At 33.5% G+C, this 23099-nt stretch overlaps 1 protein-coding gene across 1 annotated transcript in view; it reads right to left on the reverse strand.

Moving 5' to 3' along the window:
- The window catches only part of KCNH5 (potassium voltage-gated channel subfamily H member 5), a 477427-nt gene that overhangs the window by 291809 nt on the left and 162519 nt on the right, over positions 1-23099 (reverse strand). Inside the window, exon 7 of the mRNA XM_051977789.1 lies at positions 7656-8082. Coding sequence (XP_051833749.1) covers positions 7656-8082 — 427 coding nt within the window. The remainder of the gene's footprint in view (positions 1-7655; positions 8083-23099) is intronic.

Consider the following 23099-nt stretch of genomic DNA (forward strand, 5'->3'; position numbering starts at 1 on the left):
AATAGTAACTGAGAATCTTCCAGAGTATGTCCTACAAAACTAGCTAGTCAATTAAACAGGAATGAGAAAATCTTCAATAATAAAGTCTCTGAGGACAGGAAGCCAAAAACAAAGAGTACATAATATGGAGGAAAAATTGCAACATTTATCTACCATTTGTCACCATTAACACAACAAATATGTCAGTATTATTTTAAGCTGTCCTTTGCGAAACTAATCTTGCTGAGGTTTTTTTTTTCTCAGCCAGACAGTGTGATACAGAGAAGAAAAAGAAAGAGAAGAAGAAAAAAGGACAAGAAAAAGGAGGAGGAGAAAGAGAAAGAAGATGAGAAGGAAAAAGAAGAGGAAGAAAAACAAGAAAAAGAAAAAAGAAAATCACAGCATGAGTCCTAAAGACAGGGAAACTGGAATCAAATTCTGTCTGATTTACTACCTGATTTTGGACAAATTATAATCTCTCAATTCCTTAATTTCCATATCTGGAAAATGAAGAAAATGGCTACTAAGGTTCCTTCTGGTAAAGACAGCTATGTAGTTTGGGGTTAAGCTTCCCCTGCAAATAGCTCCCAGTATTTATAGTGTTTTCCATATGAGGAATGACCAAGTGCCGGTTTAGGGTTCCAGGAAAAAAGGAAGGAGACATTATGGTTCTGATAACTAAAAAATGAAACTAATATTAAAACAGGTAATATTTTTTTCAAAAGTAATTATGCAAGGCTTTTTCCAAACTCCCCAAGCGTTCAGTAAGATTGGTACTAGTACTTGAAAGAAGCAAAGTGCATCTCTGCACCAATTTAGTTCAAATAAAGCTCTATACATTAAAGAAAAATCACAGTTTTTGAGTTATTTAATTATTTTATTATTATTATAATATTATTATAATATTATTTTAGGAAGACATCTATTAGTCAAAAGTGAAGCATACATAATATTAAAATTAGTTTTATTTCATGATCACACAGGGAATGGTAGGAGAGGGATAATCAGATGCTTGTGGAAATTCATCTTGGCATTTTAAACAAACAATAGTCACAGCATAATTCACATGTCAGTAATATACAGCCTGGAATAAGGCTCTGGACATAGTAAATATTCAGTAAACATTGGATGAGATGAAGAAGAGGAGGAGAAAGAGGAGGACGAGGAGGAGGAGGAGGGGGAGGAAGATGTAGAGGAAGACGAGGAGGAGAACAACAATAATAATGATGAAGATGATAATGATGACAGTAATGCTAAATTACTGCTTAAAGAAATTTGAGTATGGCTCTATTAATTTTGATTTCATAAATGTAAGAAGCCAAGTATATTTTATACTCTTCTACCAAGAATTCTTCCCTATCACACCCACACTTTGACCTATATAACCATCTGTGCCTATTGATATTCTAACCACCCTTTAAAGTACTATTTTCTCAAAGATTTCTTTAAACCCCTCATAAAGAAATGGTTTCTCCCTCTTCTCATCTCACAAACTTAGTAATTATTTTATTAATTTATCTTTCCCTAATTTGTATCATATCATCCACATATGAATTTGTCACAACACCACTTAGGGTGAAGGAGAGAGAAAGAAGTGGAAGTGGGGAAGAGAGAAAAAGATAGAGGCAGACAGAGAGAAAAGGAGATAGAACAATAAATGATATTTTATAATTTTACTTTTAAAATAAAATTTTATGAATGCCAAGAAATTTTACTCTCAGTGTCTCATAGGAAATGGCAAAAATCAAGTTGTATTTCTTAAAGGGAAGATTCAAAATATCTAATAATCAATAATATAAAGAAGTTATAAATCTCAGACTTTTCTTAGGGCACTCAAACATTTAGTCCCAACTCAGATAATAAGGAACTTAAACATCAAGTACTTCCCAGAGATATATTTGCCAAATAAATCAACAAAGAAGTTTTATGGATCTTTATCTAAAGAGGAAAGAAAACTCTTTTTTGCAACTGTGAGGCAATTAATTTTCAAAAAAATAATGCCTTCCTCAAAAGATATTTATGTGTTAGAACATCATTTACATAAATGCCAATTATAATACATTTGGTTACTCAATATCTTTTCAGTTTTGTGGCTAACAGATCACACAGATATTTCCATCTTTATATGAAATCAAGACTATACTTTTAAAATTTCATATCAAAACTATTTGACTAATGCTACTGAGCAATGAGCAAATGATTAAGGGAAATAGTCTGTAGTGCAACATTAGATTTGGAAATGAAATCTAGGCCAAGTAATAATACAACTCTCCCAAATCTTAGCTAAGTGACCTAACCAAAGATGTTCATCCCATGGGTAATATATATGATATATGCATATATAATCTATGCATGATGAAGGTACAATATTCAAAAAATTAACTTATCATCATTGGTAGTTACTCACTGGTAAAAAGATAGTTCTTTGATAAAGATTAGATAATCTTTACTTTCCAAAATCCAAGACTCAAATGTCCACTGCTCCAATCTATATCTATTCAGTAATCACCTCAAAAATATCCCTGATAAATAGCATTTTAGCTTTCTTACAGGCAACTAGATAGCATAATAGATAGAATACTGAACCTAAATTTGGAAAAACCTAAATCCTGTCTTACATCCTTGTTATGTGTCCATAGAAAAATTGCTTAACTGCTCTGTTCCTTAATTTTATTCTCTCTAAAGTGAGGGGATTGAACTGGGAGACCTCTCAGGCCATAAATCTATGATCCTGTGACCTCCATATAATAAGAAGCACACCTGATGAGGAAGTAAACATTCTACTTTTGTATAGCTCTAGTTATTCTTCTAAAAAGTTGTTTTCCCCTGGGACACTAATACATTGTTAGTGAAGTTGTGAACTGATCCAACCATTCTGGAGAGCAATTTGAAACTATGTTCCTTTCAAAGGAATATCAAACTGTGTATATCCTTTGATCCAACAGTGTCTCTATTGGTTCTATATCATAAACAGAACATTAAAAAAGGGGAAAGGATCCATATGTAACAGTTCTTTTTGTAGTGGCAAGAAATTGGAAACTGAGTGGACACTCATCAGTTGGGGAATGGCTGAATGATATGAATGTGATGGTATATTATTGTTTTATAAGAAATGATCAGCAGAATGATTTCAGAAAGGCCTTAAGAACTTGCATGAATTGATGCTAAATGAAGTGAGTAGAATTAAGAGAACATTTTGCATGACAACAACAAGATTATGTGATGATCAACTGTCAGGGACTTGGGTCTTTTCAATAATGAGGTGATTCAAAGTAATTCCAATGAACTTGTGATGGAGAGAGCTGTCTTCATCTAGAAAGAGGACTAGGAGGACAGAAGGTAGATCACAATATAGTATTTTCACCTTTTTTATTGTTGTTTTCTTGCTCATTTTTTTTCCTTTTTGATCTGATTTTTCTTATGCAGTATGATAAATGTGGAAATATGTTTGGAAGAATTGCACAAATTAATCCATATTGGTTTACTTGCTATTTTGAGGAGAGGCATAGGGAGAAAGGAGGGAGAAAATTTTGAAGCACATGGTTTTGTAGGAGTGAGTATTGAAAGTTATCTTTGCATGTATTTTGAAAATAAAAGGCTATTATTTAAAATTTTTAAATTAAAAAAAATCAATGTTGTTTTTCCTACTTAATATGGATTCAAAATATTAATGATTTTGGCTCTCCTGTTCCTTAGAGACAAACAAAACAAGGATAAACCTTCTTCCACGTGACAGGACTTCTTCAAACTTTCAAAGAAGAACCCTGTACCTTTAATTTTTTTAGTAGTAACTTTTTGCTTTTCTAGTTTTAGATAACTTTTAAAATAATCAGGAAGGTAGTAGAAAAAAAACATTCGTTTTATTAGTAATGAGGATATCATCATTATGACTGATCACAAATTATTATGATGTTTCATAAAAGTCTAATCATATTTCAGTTGAGATATATTAAAATGTAAGCATATATTTCAATTTTTTTTTTGCAAACCAGAACTGCTAGCTACACATCACTGAAGAAATGACTATTCAGTCTCATGATAAATCAACAATAGCTCATCTCCATAAGTAAGTCAACAAACTATATTAAGTACTTACTAAATATGAAACATATGCACTCCTTATGTCCTTTTCTCTCCACTTACACAGTCACTGCCCTAGCTCTGGCCTTCACCATCTATCACCTGGACTATTGCCACAACTTCCTAATTGATCTTCTGGCCCCAAGTCTTTTACCTCTCCAATGCAGTCTTTGCACTGCTGCCAAATTGATTTTCCTGATGTGAACATAGTACCCTATTTAATAAATTCCACTGGCTTCCTATTACCTTTAAAATCAAATATAACTCCTCTGTTCAGCATTTAAAGTCCTTTATGACCTAACCCCAAAGTACAGCACCTTTTCAGCCTCTTTGAACATAGCAACCTTCCACATATACTGTTATCCAGACAAACTGGTCTTCTTTCTGCTCCTCCTACACAATACTGCAACTTGTAAGTGTATTTCTGTTGTCTTCCATTCCCAGAATACACTCCATCCTCATTTCTACCTCACAAACTGTCTAGCTACTGTCAAGGCTTTTATCTCAAGGCCCCTTTTTAATGACTTTCTTCACCCCACCACAAAACTACTGGGATCTTTTTTTTTTTATTATTATTATTATAACTTTTTATTGACAGAACCAATGCCAGGGTAATTTTTTACATTATCCCTTGCACTCACTTCTGTTCCGATTTTTCCTCTCTCTCCCTCTATCTCCTCCCCTAGATGGCAAGCAGTCCTATGTATGTTAAATATGTCACAGTATATCCTAAATACAACATATGTGTGCAGAATTGAACTCTTGTTGCACTGGGAGAATTGGATTCAGAAGGTAGAAATAACCCAGGAAGAAAAACAAAAATGCAAACAGTTTACATTCATTTCCCAGTGTTCTTTCTTTGGGTGTAGCTGTTTCTGTCCATCAGTGATCAATTGAAACTGAGTTAGGTCTCTTTGTCAAAGAAATCCACTTCCATCAGAATATATCTTCATACAGTATCATTGTTGAAGTATATAATGATCTCCTGGTTCTGCTCATTTCACTCAGCATCAGTTCATGTAAGTCTCTCCAAGCCTCTCTGTATTCATCCTGCTGGTCATTTTTTACAGAACAATAATATTCCATAACATTCATATACCACAGTTTCTCAGCCATTCCCCAATTGATGGGCATCCATTCATTTTCCAGTTTCTAGCCACTACAAACAGGGTTGCCACAAACATTTTGGCACATATAGGTCCCTTTCCCTTCTTTAGTGTTTCTTTGTGATATAAGCCCAACTACTGGGATCTTCTTCAAAAAAATCACACAAAAAATCCTCCAGCAGGAGGATTTTAGAAAGGCCTGGAGAGACTTACATGAACTGATGCTGAGTGAAATGAGCAGAACCAGGAGATCATTATATACTTCAACACGAATAATATATGATGATCAATTCTGACAGACGTGGCTCTCTTCAACAATGAGATGAACCAAACCAGTTCCATTTGTTCAATAATGAATAGAACCAGCTACACCCAGTGAAAGAACTCTGGGAATTGAGTGTGAACCACTACATAGCATTTCTAATCCCTCTGTTTTTGTACACCTGCATTTTTGATTTCCTTCACAGGTTAATTGTACACTATTTCAAAGACTGATTCTTCTTGTGCAGCAAAATAACTCTATGGATATGTATACATATATTGTATTTAATATATACTTTAACATATTTAACATGTATTAGTCTACCTGCCATCTGGGGGAAGGAGTGAGGGGAAGGAAGGGAAAAATTGGAACAAAAGATTTTGCAGTTGTCAATGCTGAAAAATTACACATACATATATCTTGTAAATAAAAAGCTATAATAAAAAATGTCTTTACTTAAAAAAAATCACATTGTATCTCTCTGACTTATATCTAGAAATGTATATGTGCATTTCCTTGGCTTGACAATAATATTCTTGAATACAGTATTCTTGAATCACCAGAACTTAACACAATGCCTGATAACAATAAATGTTTGCTGATGCATTGTGTTTTAGTATCCACAAAATACAATAATATTTTGAGTGTAGTAGCAGTACCTTATTGCCCATATTACAGATGGGGAAAAAGAGAATTAGAAACTATATCATATAACTAGTAAGTGTAGAGATTAGATGCACATTTCTTTGGACTGCAAATTTAGCATTTTTTCCTCTATACTACATTTCTTTAAACCAGTGGTATCAAATTCAAATAGGAACAGAAGCCATTCATCTAAACCTAAAGATCCCTGGGGTTGCATATTTATTTAATTTTGAATTTTAATATTATTGATTTTTTTTTGTATTTTACTTATTCATATTTCTCAATTATACTGATGATATGTGATTCAGGCCATACTTGGAAGTTTTGTGGACAGCATTTGACGTATAGGCCATTTGACACAATTGCTTTAAACAATTCCAATGACAGGAAGCTCAAGGAGCAACTAATATTTTGGGACAGTTTAATATTTCCTTTCTTATTTTTAGCTGAAACGTTCAACTATTAGTTATAGCCTCCAGGTCAAGATAAATTGAATGCCTTTCCACATGAAAAGTTTTAAAATATTTGAAGATTGTCATTTCTCTTATTTCACAAATCTTTTCTTCTCCAGGCTAAATATCCTTAAAAGACAGTACAAGAGTCATTTTATTCTGCCAGCCACCATCTTCTAGAAATGCTTCAAGCTTGTTCATTCTAAAATGGAACTTTGGAAACTTCCCAAAATATGACATGACACCCCAGGTTGAGTCTGTACAACACTATCAGTACACAGAATGTCTCTATTATTGCATTCTTGGATTGCATGAACTTTTTGATTTGCTCCTATTAAAATATTACATCATACTGAACTTGCTGTCTACTTAGAACCAATATATATATATATATATGAATTTCTTTCAACACATATCCTACCCATCACATTCAATCCTATACTTTATTATTTGAATCCAGCTACAGAACTACATTTATCCTTATTAAATTTGTCTTGTGAGCTTTGCCTTACTTTATTTCTGAATCTTAATTCTGTCAAGAAATGTATTCATTTTCTTTTCCAGCATTGTATTCTCTATGAATTTTATGAGCATGTATGACTTTCTTCATTCAAGTCACAGAAAATGATAACAATATTACATTAAATTATACAACAGGAAAACATTTACCATATATCTACTTTTATATTGTATTTTAAAAATAGTTTTCAGTATATATACCATATTTTTATGTTTATATATGTTAGAATTCTATCAGACCTGTGATTTCATGAGTATAGGACAATATCCATAAGAATATCCATTCTGTCAACTCCCTAAATAACTGTCCAATATTTTATAGTTTTAGAGAATTGTCTGGGAAAACTGAGAAGTCATATGACTTGCTCAGGACCACAAAGTACATGGCATATGGATAATGTGAATCCAAATCATCCTGACTCTCTGCTTTTGCATTTCTGTGTAAACAGAAGTTATCTATGCATAGCATAAAAATAGCCAAAACAACTTTTCTGATACAAAGTGATGGTGACAATAGACCATCTTAAAATTTCCTTAAAAGCCTGTGATTTTAATTTAATATTTCAAGAACTGTGATTAATGATCTTAACAAAGAAACATTAAACTACTTACAGCCAACCATCATCATGGCCACTGAAAACATCTTCTCCACATCTGTGGTTGGAGCTATGTTTCCAAATCCTATCGTGGTAAGGCTTGTCATGGTAAAGTAGAGCGAGGATACATACAATGAATCCTTGCTGGGTCCTCCTTCCCATGCCCCTGTACTAGTATTGTACTGATAAGGCGTCCCAATACTCATCGCCAACTGGTAAAGCCAGCTATCATTTTGAATGCGATTCGTGACTTCATCGATGACTTCATAATCTCCGATGCTGTACCAAATGCAGGCTAGCCAGTGAGCAACTAGTCCAAACACACATACCAACAGCACCAATACAGCAGCACCGTATTCCAGATAATGGTCCAATTTCCTAGCAACACGGCCCAGGCGTAAAAGACGCACCACTTTCAAAGAACTGAAGAGGCTGCTGATCCCCTGAAAAGAAAGAAATGATAGAATGACTTCTAAAAACCTGGTGGAAATGCATGTGATGCATTGACTCACCTTGAATGTCAAGATCCATTTATATTATGACAACAGACACACAAAATGCACCTTTAACTTGCCATGAAGTAAAGAACCTGAAAAATAAAGGAGGTATACTAAAATAGGGATATTTTTAAAAATAAATGTGTTTTGTGCTTTAGTAGGCACAACAGATGTTTGTTAACAAAGGAAAATTTAGACTTTTTTCATAAAAGAAAAGAGTTTCTTAAGGGTAAGAGCCCTTGTCTTAACTAAAATTTGATTTTGTTTTAAGAAAGCCACAGGGCTTGGCGTCAGGTAGTTATTGTTGTTCAGTCATTCAATCCAACTCTGAGTTTTCTTGGTAAAGATATTCAAGTAGTTTGTCATTTCATTCTCCAATGTGTCCTATTTTATAGATGAGAAACTAGAGTAATTAAAGGTTAAGTAACTAGCCAGAGTCACACATCTAGTAAGTGTCTGAAGCTGAATTTGAACTCTGATCTTTATGACTTTAGGTATGCTATCTATCTAGCTACTCCTTGAAGTCAGATAACCTGAGTTTAAATCCTGTTGGATAACCTGAATTTGAATTTCACTTCAGATACTTACTGGACATGTGACCTGGGCAAGTCTCATAATTTTTCTCAGATTCTATTTTTTATTTTTAATATGCTAATAGTAGCATATACCTTATGAGGTAATTGGGGGCTCAAATGAGTTAACATGTATAAAGTGCTTTGTAAACCTTAAGGTATTATATAAATGCTTATTGTTGTTATTGTTGTTGTTGTTCTCCTCCACTTTCAGGTATTGAGGTCTATATAAATGAAAACCCTAATAGATGAAGAAGAAAGAAAAGATGAAAAGAAATATCATTAGAATAGACTCCAGGAAGAGTTCAGAACTCATCAGTGGTGAAATCCACACAATTTTTTCTATTTCCTATGAAGCTTGTCCTCAAAAGGACCTATTTTCATTGTCTTATCTTGTGCCAAGAGAGAACATTAGCATTGTTGGAAAGGGAAACACAATGGAGTTTTACCCAGGGAAACTATTCGTGGCCTGTTTTGGGGGGGGGGGTTGTTTTGTTTTGTTTTTTTTAACATCATCAGCAATGACTTCAGTAAAATCATAAATGGCATGCTTACCAAATTTGTAGATAATATAAAGCTAAGCAGAATGGGTGTGCCAGAATCCAAAAGACTATAAGAAAAAGATTAGAACAATGAGATACATACAACTTATAAGATGAAATTTTACAAGGATAATTGTCTTACACTTGAGTTGAAAGTTGCAATGCCACAAGTGCAAAATAGAGGATATATGGCTATATAGCAAGGTTTTTTGTTTGTTAGGGGTTTTTTTGTTTATCCTGAAAAAGATCTGGTGGTTTTAGTGCGACACAAGCCCAATATTAATTAACAGACTAGAAAGGCACACAAGCATCAATGTGTCTTGGACACATTAAGGGAAGCACAGTGTTCCAAGCTAAAGAGGTAATAGTTCTTTTGTACTCTTCCTTTGTCAGACTATATGTGGAGGATCACATTTAGCTGTAGACACTATTTTTTAGGCAGACCATTGATAAAGTAGAGAGCACATAAGAAAGAAAACTGTACAAAATGGACTAAATATCCTGCCATGTCAGGGTCAGTTGAAAGAAACAGAGATGATTAACAAGATGGAAAAGAGAAATTGGGGCAGGAAGGCAAGAGAGAGGAAGGAACTTGATATTATTTGTCACATATTAATATTGAAATGATATTCAAGTATTTGAAGGGCTATCACATGGAAAAAGGGATTGGAATTGTTCCATTTGTTTCATATGGGGAATGATATCACAGAAGTCAAAAAGTTCAGATTTAGCCCTGATGTTAAGCATTTCCTAAGAATTAGCTAACCAGATGTGGGATTGAGTTGTCTCAGGAAGGAATAGATTTCCCTGGATTGGAAATTTTCAAGCAAAAGTTTTAAGACAATAATGAATATATGGTAAAAAGGGATTCTTATTCAATTATGGGTAGTACCATGTGGCCTTCCCAATGTGATTTTGTGTGATTATGTAACTGATAAGTAGCTATATTGGAATGAGGGACATAACTGAGCTGAATATCACATCCTGCAGCAAGCATCACTGTTAACTTTTTTTTTCTAAATCCTACCACTAGTAATATGCTACCCATCCCTAAAGCTAGATAGCTAGAACTGAAATAATAATAGCAATTAAAAATAGCTAGCATTTCTAAAAATTTTAAGGTTTGTTAAGCATTTTTCAAATATTACCTCAACTTGTACTTTCTACAGCCTTGGGGGATAGTTGTAATTATTATCCTCATTTTACATATGAGGAAACTGAGGCAAATAAACATTAACTTGCCCAGAAGCATACAACTAGTATACTATATATAGTATAACCTGAGGCTATATTTGAACTCGGGACTTGTTGTCACTGGTCCCGAGCTTAATCTACTAAATCACCTGGCCAAAAGAAGTTAGAATTTATCTAGAACCTATCCAGTCTTAAACAGGAAACCAATCAGAGTATTTATGTTTTGTCTGTTCAATTTACAGGCAGAAAAATAAATGATTTTTAAAAAATGTTTATCCTTGAATATATGTTTTGTTTTTGTAGCCCTAGCAACTAGCACAATACTCTGTATATAGTAGGGATATATATTAAATGTGTATTAAAGGTTTATTAAAATGTGTATTAAATTGAACTGAACTGAAAATATAATGAAGACTCACTTAAATCCAGAAATTGCTAAATAATTTAGCTGATGTTGAGATGAGTGGTTCAGTATCACTAAATTTGTTTATATTTGTTCTCATTACTAATTTATTCTTTCCACAGCTATAAGCGACAAGAACAAAGGACAATTTTCCATTAATATTACACAATCCATCATTTAATTTACTTTCATTAAATTAAAAAGAAAATTAATAACTGAAAATGTCTATAAAGGACAAATAGACTAATAGTAAATTTGTTAGTGTAGTACAGCTTCTGGACTCACTCACTTACCTTCTACTGGAACTGGTGAGCTGGGTCCCCAGGAGCTGACTTCTATTTCTCACTCTAAGAGTTCAGAGGGTAATCCAAAGAACTAAGGAATGGTTTTTGTGGTACTTTTCCTCAGTAACTTCACCAGTTTGCTTTTGTTAACTATCAGTTTACAGTAACTAATCAGATAGAGCTCATTAATTTGGAACGTGGAAGCATTTACTAAATAAATATTGTAAAACACAAACATTCCTTTAAAGTGTGGGATACACCTTCCAATAAAGACTTCTGATAAAAGTGGACAGTTTCTAATTATTGGGAATCATTTTGTACCTTGATGGAGTCCTCATGAAGTTTTTCATAGATATAATTTTCTGATGAATTCTTTTAGTCTTGAAACTACCTTTCTTCAGTATTTATTTTGAATTTTGCTCCCATCAGCCACTGCTATGGCATATGATAAAGTGCCAGGCTTGAAGTCTAGACAACCTGAATTTGAATCCTTTCTCAGTTACAAGCTGTAAGGACTCTTTACAGGTCAATAAACTTTTCTCAGCCTTTAGTTTACTTGTTTGTAAAATTAACCACAAAGAACATATGAAGGAACCTGCATCAAGAGGAAGAAGTGATAAATAAAAATATAGAGTGAATGAAAGCCAGAGACAGAGAGAAAGAAATAGACACACACACAAATAAATTTGTGTCTAATGGTACCCATTTTGGGAGGGAAGAAATCCACATGATAACGTTATTCTATATTTAAAAGGAGTACATAATAGATTTGCAGTTTCACTGCAACCATCACTTTTTTAAACCAAAAATAAAATAAACAAAAAATTCTAAAAGGTAAAATAAGGTGATGAGGCAAGGGGTGACTTTTTAGACCCCAAGATCATTTCTGATTCTAACCCTATTGTCATATGATGTTATAACCCTGTGTTCAGAAGTCCAAAATTTTTGATATTTTATTTATCTATTTATCCAGCCCTAACATCCTCCAGATATCCAGAATTTCATCCTCATTTGCTTACTGGACATCTCAAACTGGATCCCATAGATATCTTAAATTCTATACATCCAAAACTGAATTCATTATCTTTCCTCCCAAATTCTCCCCTCCTTCTTTTTTTAAAAATAGCTTTTTATTTACAAGTTATATGGATGAATAATTTTACAGCATTGACAATTGCCAAACCTTTTGTTCCAATTTTTCCCCTCCTTCCCCCCACCCCCTCCCCTAGATGGCAGGATGATCAATACACCCTCCTTCTAACTTCTGTATTATTGTGAGGGTCCTACTATCACCCTCCAGAGTTACCTAGGAATGAAATCTAGGTGTCTTCCTCAACTCATTATACACTTTCACTCCTCAGTTGATAAGTCTTGTTGTAATATGTCTCTTATATGGCCCTTTCTCTTTTTCTGAAACTGCCACCACAATGATGCAATCCCTCATTGTCTTATTTCTGGACTCTTGTGTCTCTTTAGGGTGCTCTTGGTCTCCCTGCCTCAATTCTCTCCCATTCCAAGGCAGCTCAGGTATCAGAGTGATCTTTTTAAAGTCATCACACACACACACACACACACACACACACACACACACACACACACACACACATTGGCTGTCTTTCATGTCTAGGATCAAATATGAAATCTTATTTGGTTTTTAAAGATCAAATATAAAATTTTGTTTGTTTTTTAAAGCTCTTCATAATCTCTCCTTACCACCTGTCCAATCTTCTTGTACCTTTCTTCTTTCCCAACATGTTCTGTTATTCAATGGAACTGACCTCCTTTTCACCCTGAAATTCTCTCAATCATCTTTTACATTTATTGGCTTTCCTGGCTTCTTTCAAGTAAAAACCTGAAATTCTATCTTCTGCAAGAAGTTTTTTTTTTCCCCCTGGTCTTCTTTAATTTTAATGCTTTCTTCTGAGATTATCTTATAAAGTATCTCTTACACAGGATGGGTGTACCCAAAGCAACTAATGCAGTATTAAGAATAAATTTTAAAGGTATTAAAACATAAAACTGCACTAAGACCTTTGGGACACTCTGTATATCTTGTTTGTATGTATCTGCCTCATTACCTTATGAGCTCCTTGAGAGCAGGGAGTAATTTTTCCATTGATGATTTGGGTGGATGAGGGTTGTTTTTACTTTCTTTGTACCCTCAGGATTTAGTACAATGTTTGACACATAGTAGATGCTTAATAAATACTAGTTGTGGCTTTTGAAGGCCACAAGATTTTCTTCTAGAGTATGGGATTGGGAGGGAGATCATACTCTCTCTTCACCCTTCACTCCCACAATCAATCCCTTTCAAGGACTCTATAGAGTCATCTCAAAGCATTTCACTCCTTCGAAATAATTTAAGAAGTTTTATTATCTAGTTTATGTCTTTGAATGAGTTAGTAGGAATATCTAGGAATTGTTCGTCCCTAATTTACAACATGATTCAATGATTGATTCATTGAGAAATCTGGGTCTTCTCTGATCTACTGGGATAAAGTAGACTCTTACCCTTGCACTAGAATTATGTCAAATTTTGAAGCTATTCAGAAAAATACTATCTTCCCCAAGATCAAAGGAGATCAATACTAGATAGATATCTAAAGACTATTTTAATAGAATTATTTTTTGTAAAGTGTTGTTTTACAATATGCAGTAGCATTACCTTTAGAAGTAGCCCAGTTAAGTAGTCTCCTCTTTGTAGCTATGATAGCAATGATTTTATAATAACACTGGCAATTGTTTAACACTTCCTCTGTACCTAAGAATTCCTTCACTTGCTTCTCCTTTTGTCATTTTAGAAGAGTTGAAAGGTCATTTAAGGCTTTTCCAAGCCTGCAATAAATTTGCTTTTGTTAACCCCTCCACAGATGACACAATAAAGGTTACCTTACAAACCTTTGTAAATATCTCAGGTTTTATGCCTGTGGGTGCATACATTTGCTCACCATGCACACACACACATATACATGTGCACACACACACACATTTAGTCTTCCAGTGCCATTTAGGGGTCCCATTAATTTAGTCAATTAAAACTTAGACAAAGAATCAATTACCTCAGACAGCATGGGCAATGTTTTAACAGAACTAAGGAAATTTGAAAATATTATGACATTGGACATAAACAAGCACTTAGCATGATGCCTGGCACATTGGTATTTTAAAAATGTTTATGAATTGATTGATATTGAAACTGAATCTCTCAAAATATAAAAGATTTCTTTCAAGCATCAAATAATATGTGCTCTAATCTTATAGGTTCAGGAATACTTCAAAATGTCTAATTGTTTGCTTTATGAAAATTTTACCAATTCTAAATTTGTTTGTGAAATAAAATAGCCCCTTAACCAGATAAAGTATTTTATTTATACAGTTTTTAAAGTATTGTTGAGGTCTAGATTTGGGGTAGCTCAAAGAAGTTAGGGTTTAGATGAGGTCTAGTGGCAAGTTTGAGATACAGGGAATCAAACAGAGCTCCCCTGCAACCTCCTTGGATTGGGTAAAAGGATACGGTCGTAAATGAGGTCTAATAGTAGCACCAGTCCCCAATAAAGGCATTTATTGGCCCGAGAGCTAGATTGATAAAAGAGGTTTATTATGGAGTTTGGAAGTAAGGATATAAGTGAAGGTAGAGATAAGGAGAGCACCAGACAGAGGGTCTAGTAAACAGAGGGTCCTCACATGGCTAGCATGTTTGGGACCTCTGCCAAGAGGGGATCCCCAGTGTGACCCTTTTATAATGGGAGATTTAGCTAGAAGGGCTTTTTAGGTGTAGCCCAAAGTTGGCTCAGATCCAATAATAAAAGTGGCACAGGTCCTGATTTTCTATTGGAATTCAAAGGGACCAGGATTTGTGAGTTAAAGGGTAATTACATTAACTAGGGGGAACTGGGAAATCACAAAGAAAGGAATCTTTCCCACATCAGTATGGGTCTGATCTTATCACTCTCCTTTTTAGATAAGAGTGTGGCTTCCCCTTGCCTAAAGAATAAAATACAATCTTCTGAATTAGGCATTTAATAGTTATAACTGACATTTCTATAGTGCTTGAAAATTTACAAAATGGTTAATATATTTACCTTATTGGACTCTAAATTCAAGTATTATTGTTTTATAGATTCAGAAAATGAATCTTGTAAAAGTAAAATGATTTACTCAAGATCACACTGATCCCAAATGTCTGGGTCAAGATTCAAATTCAGATCTTCTTGAATCATAGACCTGCACTTAAATACTATGCCATTTACTCCTCCAACAGTAAAGTTATTAACCTGGTATTTAAATATTTCCATATACTCATTCCATTTACCTTTTTAGCCACATTTAATACTACTCCCTTTCACAATTCAATTTGATAATTCAATAAATATGTATTAAAGCACCTACTAAGTACCAGGCAATGTGTTAAGTACTGGGAATACAAAAAAAAAAAAAAAAAAAAAAAAAAGGTGAGAAACAGTGCCAGCTCTTAAGGAATTCACAGTCTAATGGAGGTGAGAACACAACAAAATCCATACAAACAAGCTGTACAAGTTAAATAGGAAATGACTAACAGGAAAATCACTAAAATTAAAAAGGATTATGGAAGACTTCCTGTGAGGAAGAGGAAGCTACAAATTATTTACAACAGAGAAATTGAGCTGTTATTTGGTGTTTCCTGAAATCAACTCTAAATCTCCCACCTTTATACATTAACACAAATGGTTCTCCATGCCTGAAATGGACTCCCTCCTCATTTCTAGCATCCCTGTTTTTTCCTTCAACTCTCCTTGATTCTTCCCATATCTACTTCAGTTGTCAGTGCTCTCAGTTTCCACAAGTTTTTCTTGTGCTATAATTAATCTGTGAACATAATGCACCCCATCCTCCCATTCACAAAAGAATGTGAGTGGATTGTTTCATTTGAGTCTTCTATCCCCAATACCTAGTGCAGTAGCTTATTAGGTACATAATAGGAAATTAATAAATACTGAATCAAATTTAAATGTGTAAGGAGTATACAACTTTCATTATTGAGCAAGAATAGATTAACTCTGAAAAGTGTTTTGTTTTTTTTTTAAGTTCACATAAAAGATTTAGATTGAGACAAAATTCAGTTAGGAATTTATGGCTCAGCATGTTAAGTATCAGTTTTCTGGTGTATCACTGCTATTTGAAGAGGATAAATTCTAAGATATAGGTTAGCAAAACTGGGGATTAACAGGTGATTAACAAGTGTGAAAAGAGACTGTCTGTAGGAATGAGAGTGATCCAAGTCTAAGTACCCCATTCCAGAATTCAATAAGAACAAAAGTTAACAATCCAAGAATGACTGAAACTAGTAGCAATTTTCCAGAAATGAGACTGAGTGAACTAGAATGAAGAATGTGATATATGTTCAAGGGTAATGGATTCAAAATCTAGAGGGGATTGGGGAATGGAGAATAAGGGAGATAAAGCATCAAATAAGGTCAGTAAGAATAGAATAGAGCTTTAATTAATAATGATTTGTATTACAGAAAAATTTGAGATAATATAGAATAAATCATAGAGTCTTTGAGCTAAGACGATCTAGGTTGAATTTTACTTAGATACATACTGTGTTATGATCCTAAGCAATTAATTCTCAATGCTCTAAGCAACTATTTAAAATTTTAAGTTGCAAAGAAAGTTCTGACTTGGACTAGCAAAGTAAGTTCCAGAGAAGCATTAATAAAATCACAGTCCCAATTATTTAATTAAAAATTATGTAGTAAACAAATAATATTACAAAAGTGAATTTGAAGTAAAATCCTTTTATGAAGATAACATACTTCACATGTATCCCAATTCAAATAAAGGCAACACAGCTAACCTTCCCACTTCTTATAATAATTCCCCAAGGTTCAAGGTTATATAGCTTAATGGAATATCCATGGGAAACATTTGGCCTATCCTAGGGCAGGCATGCAGGGTATGTATGAGTTTCCATGTTGGTTTCTCAGACTCCTATTCTGACTAGTTTATCAGGTACTTAGTATGACTTTATCACCTTTAAGAATCTATGGTGGGAAAAAAAAAAATCTATGGTATCCTATTAACATAAACCTCTTGCTTGTATGTAATTAATTGGGATCCAATAAGTGCTAATAAATATTATTGAATGTTTCAAGTGGTGTGATGTATATCGCCCTCCTAGGGCCCCTGTGGCCCCTACTCTGTGTTACAAGTTGGCTTGACCATTATATATACATATACATTACTTGTAAGTAAATATAATTGGAATGAAAAGTGTAAATGTGATGATAAGTTGGAGTGAAAACTTTAGTTTGTTGAAAGAACATTTTTTATCAATGATCAAAGTGAGCTCACTAGGCAGAATTCCACCATTGAAGCAGAGAGATCTTAGAGGGACAGGAATATATGATTTAGGGCTGGAAGGGATTTTAGAAATAATCCACATGGTATTCATGTATTCTTTCTATCCCTAGGTTCATGGATAAATTTCAGGGAGTTTATAATTTTTAAGATGATAATTATATCAATAAAATACTATTTATTTTATAATTTTGTGTAATTTATACACTTGAAATATTGTTCTGAGAAGAGATCCATAGGCTTCCATAGCCTGCCAAAGGGATTGATCTCATAAAAATGTAAAGAACACTGATTTATTCCAATCTTATAATTTTAAGGGTAAAGAAACAAGCCCCCAAAATGAAATATCTAGGCTAAAGTTAAATAAGCACAAGTGGCAAAACTAAAATTTGAACCCATGTCTTCTGACTTCAAATAGTACTCTTTGCAATACATCATAATGTTCCTAATGGACAATATCTTACATAATGTTTAGACACTGTTTAGACAGTGTATTGTCTACTGAATGTTCATCCAGTTAGTGTATTCTGTTGAGATCACTGTCTACCAGGATCCAGAAATTTTTGACACAGTCATCCCCTAAAGCACAAAGTAAAGTTCACAATGTATTTTTATGAATGTAGCCATCCCTGACCTTGTGACACAGACCTCATTGCCCAGTACCTTGATCTATTATGTGTTTAAGACCTTTAGCAATTTAGAACATAATCCAGTAGGCAATATTTTCCCAAGGGACATGTACAAAAGGGCTACAACACAGGTTCCTAGAGAAAGCTACCCATTAAACAGACTCCCTAGAGCAGAATTACAGTCACAGAGAGGTCTTTGTCACTCTTATTCCCTTTCCTTACAAAACACATTGCTCCATCATCACAGTACAAAAGCCTAGATGACTAGTCTTTCCCTTTTGTTGTCCACTTCTACAGTCATGCTCAGAGTAATGAGAGCCTAGTGTTCTCATTAGGATTACTGACAGCAGTTGCTACCTTCCTACTCAGAAAATCAATTATCTTGATTTCCTATTTTAGTGAGAATCTGATGGACTATACATATGTGATATGATGATATGATATGCATGTATGAATTTTTATCTGTACTGTTGTGAAAAAAATTTGGATATGAATTATATATTCTGATCATAAAGAGATAGAAGAAGACATGGAAACTAAAAAACGTAATTTAAGGGAAAAATAAGAGGTATCCATTTTGGAACACTTGCATAGAAGAGAACATCACCCATTTTGATCAAAGTATTGACCACTACCAAGATGACATCATATCTATGGGACTGAGGCAAAATCGTGAAAAAAATTCAGCATCCTCTCTCCTCTAGATTAGAGAATCAACAGAGGTTCTAATAAATCCCATGGATCCCTGGGTTTGGGTATATCTCAAACAGGTTTTCACTTTATCCACATATATTCCTTAGCAAGTGGCAATCAAATCTACAGAGTAACAGAATCTAAGATTTCAACTTTACTCATAAAGGACCTGAAAGTCTAACAAGTTGAGGAGGAACACTGTAAATGTCAGTGGAGGTAGAATAGTGCAGAAATGGATCTTTTTCTCCTTCAGGTATCAATTTGTGCCAGTTTGAAATTTTGACAATGGGGTCTGAATACAGAAATTCCAGGCTGCTGGGGTGAAATCTACTAAGTGTAGCTAAGTTGAACTGAGCGGAGCCAAGCCCTGGCTCTACTACTACATGAGTTTCATGCGTAAAATAGAATGATATTTGAGCATCACCTACCTTATAGGGTTGTTTCTGGAATCAAAACGTAAAATGTTTTGTGAATTTAAAAGCACTATATAAATCTAAATCACTATGTTCTGCATGAATGTCTTCTGCGACTCCCCTTGAAAGTGTTTTGAAATCATCTTTTATCTCTTAGTATTCCAAAGGTTTGACACAGTGCCTAGAACATAGGAGACTGGTCCTTATTAACTTTTTGTTGATGAACTAGTAGCTGATTCATTGGGTATACAAAATAGTTTGTGAAAAACTACATGTCTGCTGGTTGTATTATTACAAAATTTAAAATATGACAGTGTGTTATATCTCTTTTATTTTATTTGTTAGATAGTTTCAAGTGAATTTGATATGTATCAAATTACTGATCAGCATTCTTTAAATTTCTAGGATAGGTGCAAACAATAATGTAATACAAAGCTGTCCCCCATAGTGTTTCCATACATCAAATCCATCAATTACATATTACTTTTTTCTCTGATATCATATTTTTTTTCTGCTGAGTTCAACCTGGAAAAATCTATGACATAGGGGAGATATAATTTATAAGGGGATGGCTACCACTTGTTATGTTTTTTTCTCTTATGAAATCTTTCTAAAGATCAGAGGAAATTGAAAGAGGAACTAAGAAAAAAATGTCACAACCTCATAACATACACACATACACACACACAACACAACACACTCTGTTGTAGATATCCAATAGCATACTGTCATATTTCCATATCTAAATAGTGTTATATGCATTATCTAGATAAATTTGGTAATTATCACTGGAGCCAGTTTAAGAGTGAGATTTAAAAGTTCCAAAAGGTTATTGTGTGCAGGCCTCTGTAAGCATCACAAAGCCACAGCTCCTTGATCTTCTTCTTTAAAAAAAATTGACGTCACCAGCACAAGCAAGCAGCATTAAGTGACTTGCCCCAGTCTCATGTCTAATGAATGTCTGAGGCCAAATTAGAATTCAGGTCTTCCCAGTTCCAAACACCATGCTAAGTAGCTGCCTATCTGTAAAGATAGAGAACTACTACACAAGTGCTATGTGGAAACTAGATATTATATATAAACTAGATATTAATGGATAGAGTATCACATTGAAAGTAAGAAATACCTGGGTTCAAATCATGTCTGATACTATGTGAATCTGAGCAAATAAATTAAACTTTTTTATGTCTCAGATGAATTCCTCGTATTTATATATGTATATTTACATATACAAAAATTTTATACAAATACATCTGGCTTGAAACTAGTTGAATACACTGGTAAAACAAAAATAGCTTTAAGAATTTATTATGTAAAAAATCTGCAAAAATAAGTTTTAAATAAATTGGCTTTATTTTCAATTGTTATTCAAATCCTATTGAATTCAACATGCATAATATGTTTGTCTGGCTTTTTTTTTTTTTCATTTTAAATTCAAGTAACCTAGATCAGTTAAAATATCCCTGCCTTTGAAGTGGAAATCTGGATTTGTAGCATTGCTCTGTGTATACATTTAACAAATTAATTTTGCTGCTTGATTTGTGAATACATAAACCACAATATAAGTGTATGAATTCTACTTTGTTACATAGTAGAAGAGTCATACAAACATACACAAAATAGCTAAGTAGCTTGTATGCCTATTTTTTTCCCTTTATGAAATGTTTTATCTACTCCAGTACTCCAGTGAACCCATCATTTCACTGATGAGGGTTTTCTTTCCAGTACAGATTGCATATCATTCATATCTGCTTGCTCTATGCCATTGTCCATAAATTCATTACAATGTATCCACCTCACATATTGAAAATTTTCCTTGAATTCTCTTCACATTTTGAGAGGATACCAATGGAAACATGCACACTCTCCCTTTCTCTATCTTTCCTACCTTCATTCTACATATTTGCATGTGAAACAAATAATTCAAAAATTAAAATAAAATCACAATAAATGTTGATTGGAATTGAATAGAACAACTGGATACACAATAGTTTTGGGGAAAGATTCTGAATAACATTCAAAGCCCAAGTGCTGGAAGTGAGAGGCTGGAGAGATATTGCATTGAGAGAAAAGGATACTCAAATGTGAGACAGTGGGCACCAAAGACAATGCAACCATCACAAGATTTTTCTTAGGATGCCAACTCTGCCTACTTCTTAACTTTTTTTTTCTTTTACTCTCCCTAAAAGCTATCTTCCATCACAATAATCCTTCCAAAATCACCAGAAAATTCCTTCAGTTTTGAGTGACCTTGGTAATGATACTGCCATGCCCCTATAATAATGTGACTTTTTTGGGTAAGATTTGCCTTGTGTTAAGTACATTTTAATTCTCCTTCTCTTATTCCCCCTTATAAATATAGTAGCTAAATATAGGAACCAATAAATGCTAGTCTCAACATCATCTTGAAATCTGTTCATTAAATGACCTTGAGCTATTAAAAGCAGAGATGAGATAGGTACCATAAAAAGTTAAAAATACATGCTAAAGTTTTCAACCCTATTGCAAATACATTAAAATAAAAGAGATAAGACTTATATAGGTGACACCTATATAAATTGGAAAGGTTTTATATAGAAATAAAATTTTAGAATCGTATAATTTTTCAGAATGCAAAAAGTTATCATCTTTTAAATGATGAATTAAGAGAAGACAATATCCACTCAAATATTCTGGTTTTTAATCTAATCACTTCTTTAAAAAATGAAGAAACAGAGATGAAAAGAACCAAAACAGAATACTGAAAGCTAACAGCTAGTTAGTGACAGAGCCAGACTATCCTAGGTCTCCTGATTAAATTCACTAACCAGTGGATTTTTACTATGCCATGATGACTTGAATTTATGGTTTAATTAAAGTATTTCAAAGTTCTTTTTGGTTATAATAATACTATGAAGGTAAAAATGAAGGTATTCTAAGATTAATGCAGATGAAAGACGGACATTGAAAACCATATCAAAATTAAGATTTTGCCAAATAACTTTTGCATTAAAACTTATTATAATTCTAACATACTCCAGTATTCCAATGGATTCATGTTTCATAGGGAAGATACATTCCCTCCAATAATATAGAACATAATCTACTCTGAGTAAACTTTTCTTTCCACAATTTTTCTGACTTTTCTGATATAATAATTGAGAACATCAATTATCCTTCACTCTCACTATTAGTCTGCCCCATCTTACTTTTTTATTATAGATTGATTTTATCATTTATACTGCTTCTATATAATATCTTACTTATAATCTGTTGCAGTCTGTTCACTCTACCATATACATTTTGGGTGTCTTTTGGGAGATCCTCAACTTCACACTTTTAGTGACTATATGACTTGCAATCAGATAACAAAAGAATATTTTTTTCTTAAAAAGCCAGACTTTTGTTTCAGGAAGAAATCTGAAATCATTAAAGGATATCTAATTTGTTTTCTTCCTTCTCTTCAAATCTGGGCCCAACTCATGATCTACTTGCAGTTTGACAAGTCATGTGCATGCATACATACAAACACACTTACACATATGTATATGTGCATATATACATATATTTATGTATATTTATATGTATGCATGTGTATATGTACTGATAGACTACATTGGTGATTGCCTAATTAAACTTATTCATACTAGTTTTTAGAATTATCTTTTTTCCCAGAATTCTTTCTCAATTCAATAGCACCATAGTTCAGTCTATCAAGAATATTGTCTTGATGTTATCCTTGAATCTTCCTTTTCTCTTATATTTCATATCTGCTCAGTTCCCAAAAGTTTAAAATTCAGTATTTGTGATATTCACTCTTCTTTCTATTCCAACTGCCACTATTTTAACACAAGCATCCCTTCCTTATCACTTTTAAGAATCTTTAAATATCTTCTTATAGTTTCTTTCCATATG

Source organism: Antechinus flavipes, chromosome 2 (assembly GCF_016432865.1).
Source record: "Antechinus flavipes isolate AdamAnt ecotype Samford, QLD, Australia chromosome 2, AdamAnt_v2, whole genome shotgun sequence".
Lineage (NCBI taxonomy): Eukaryota > Metazoa > Chordata > Mammalia > Dasyuromorphia > Dasyuridae > Antechinus > Antechinus flavipes.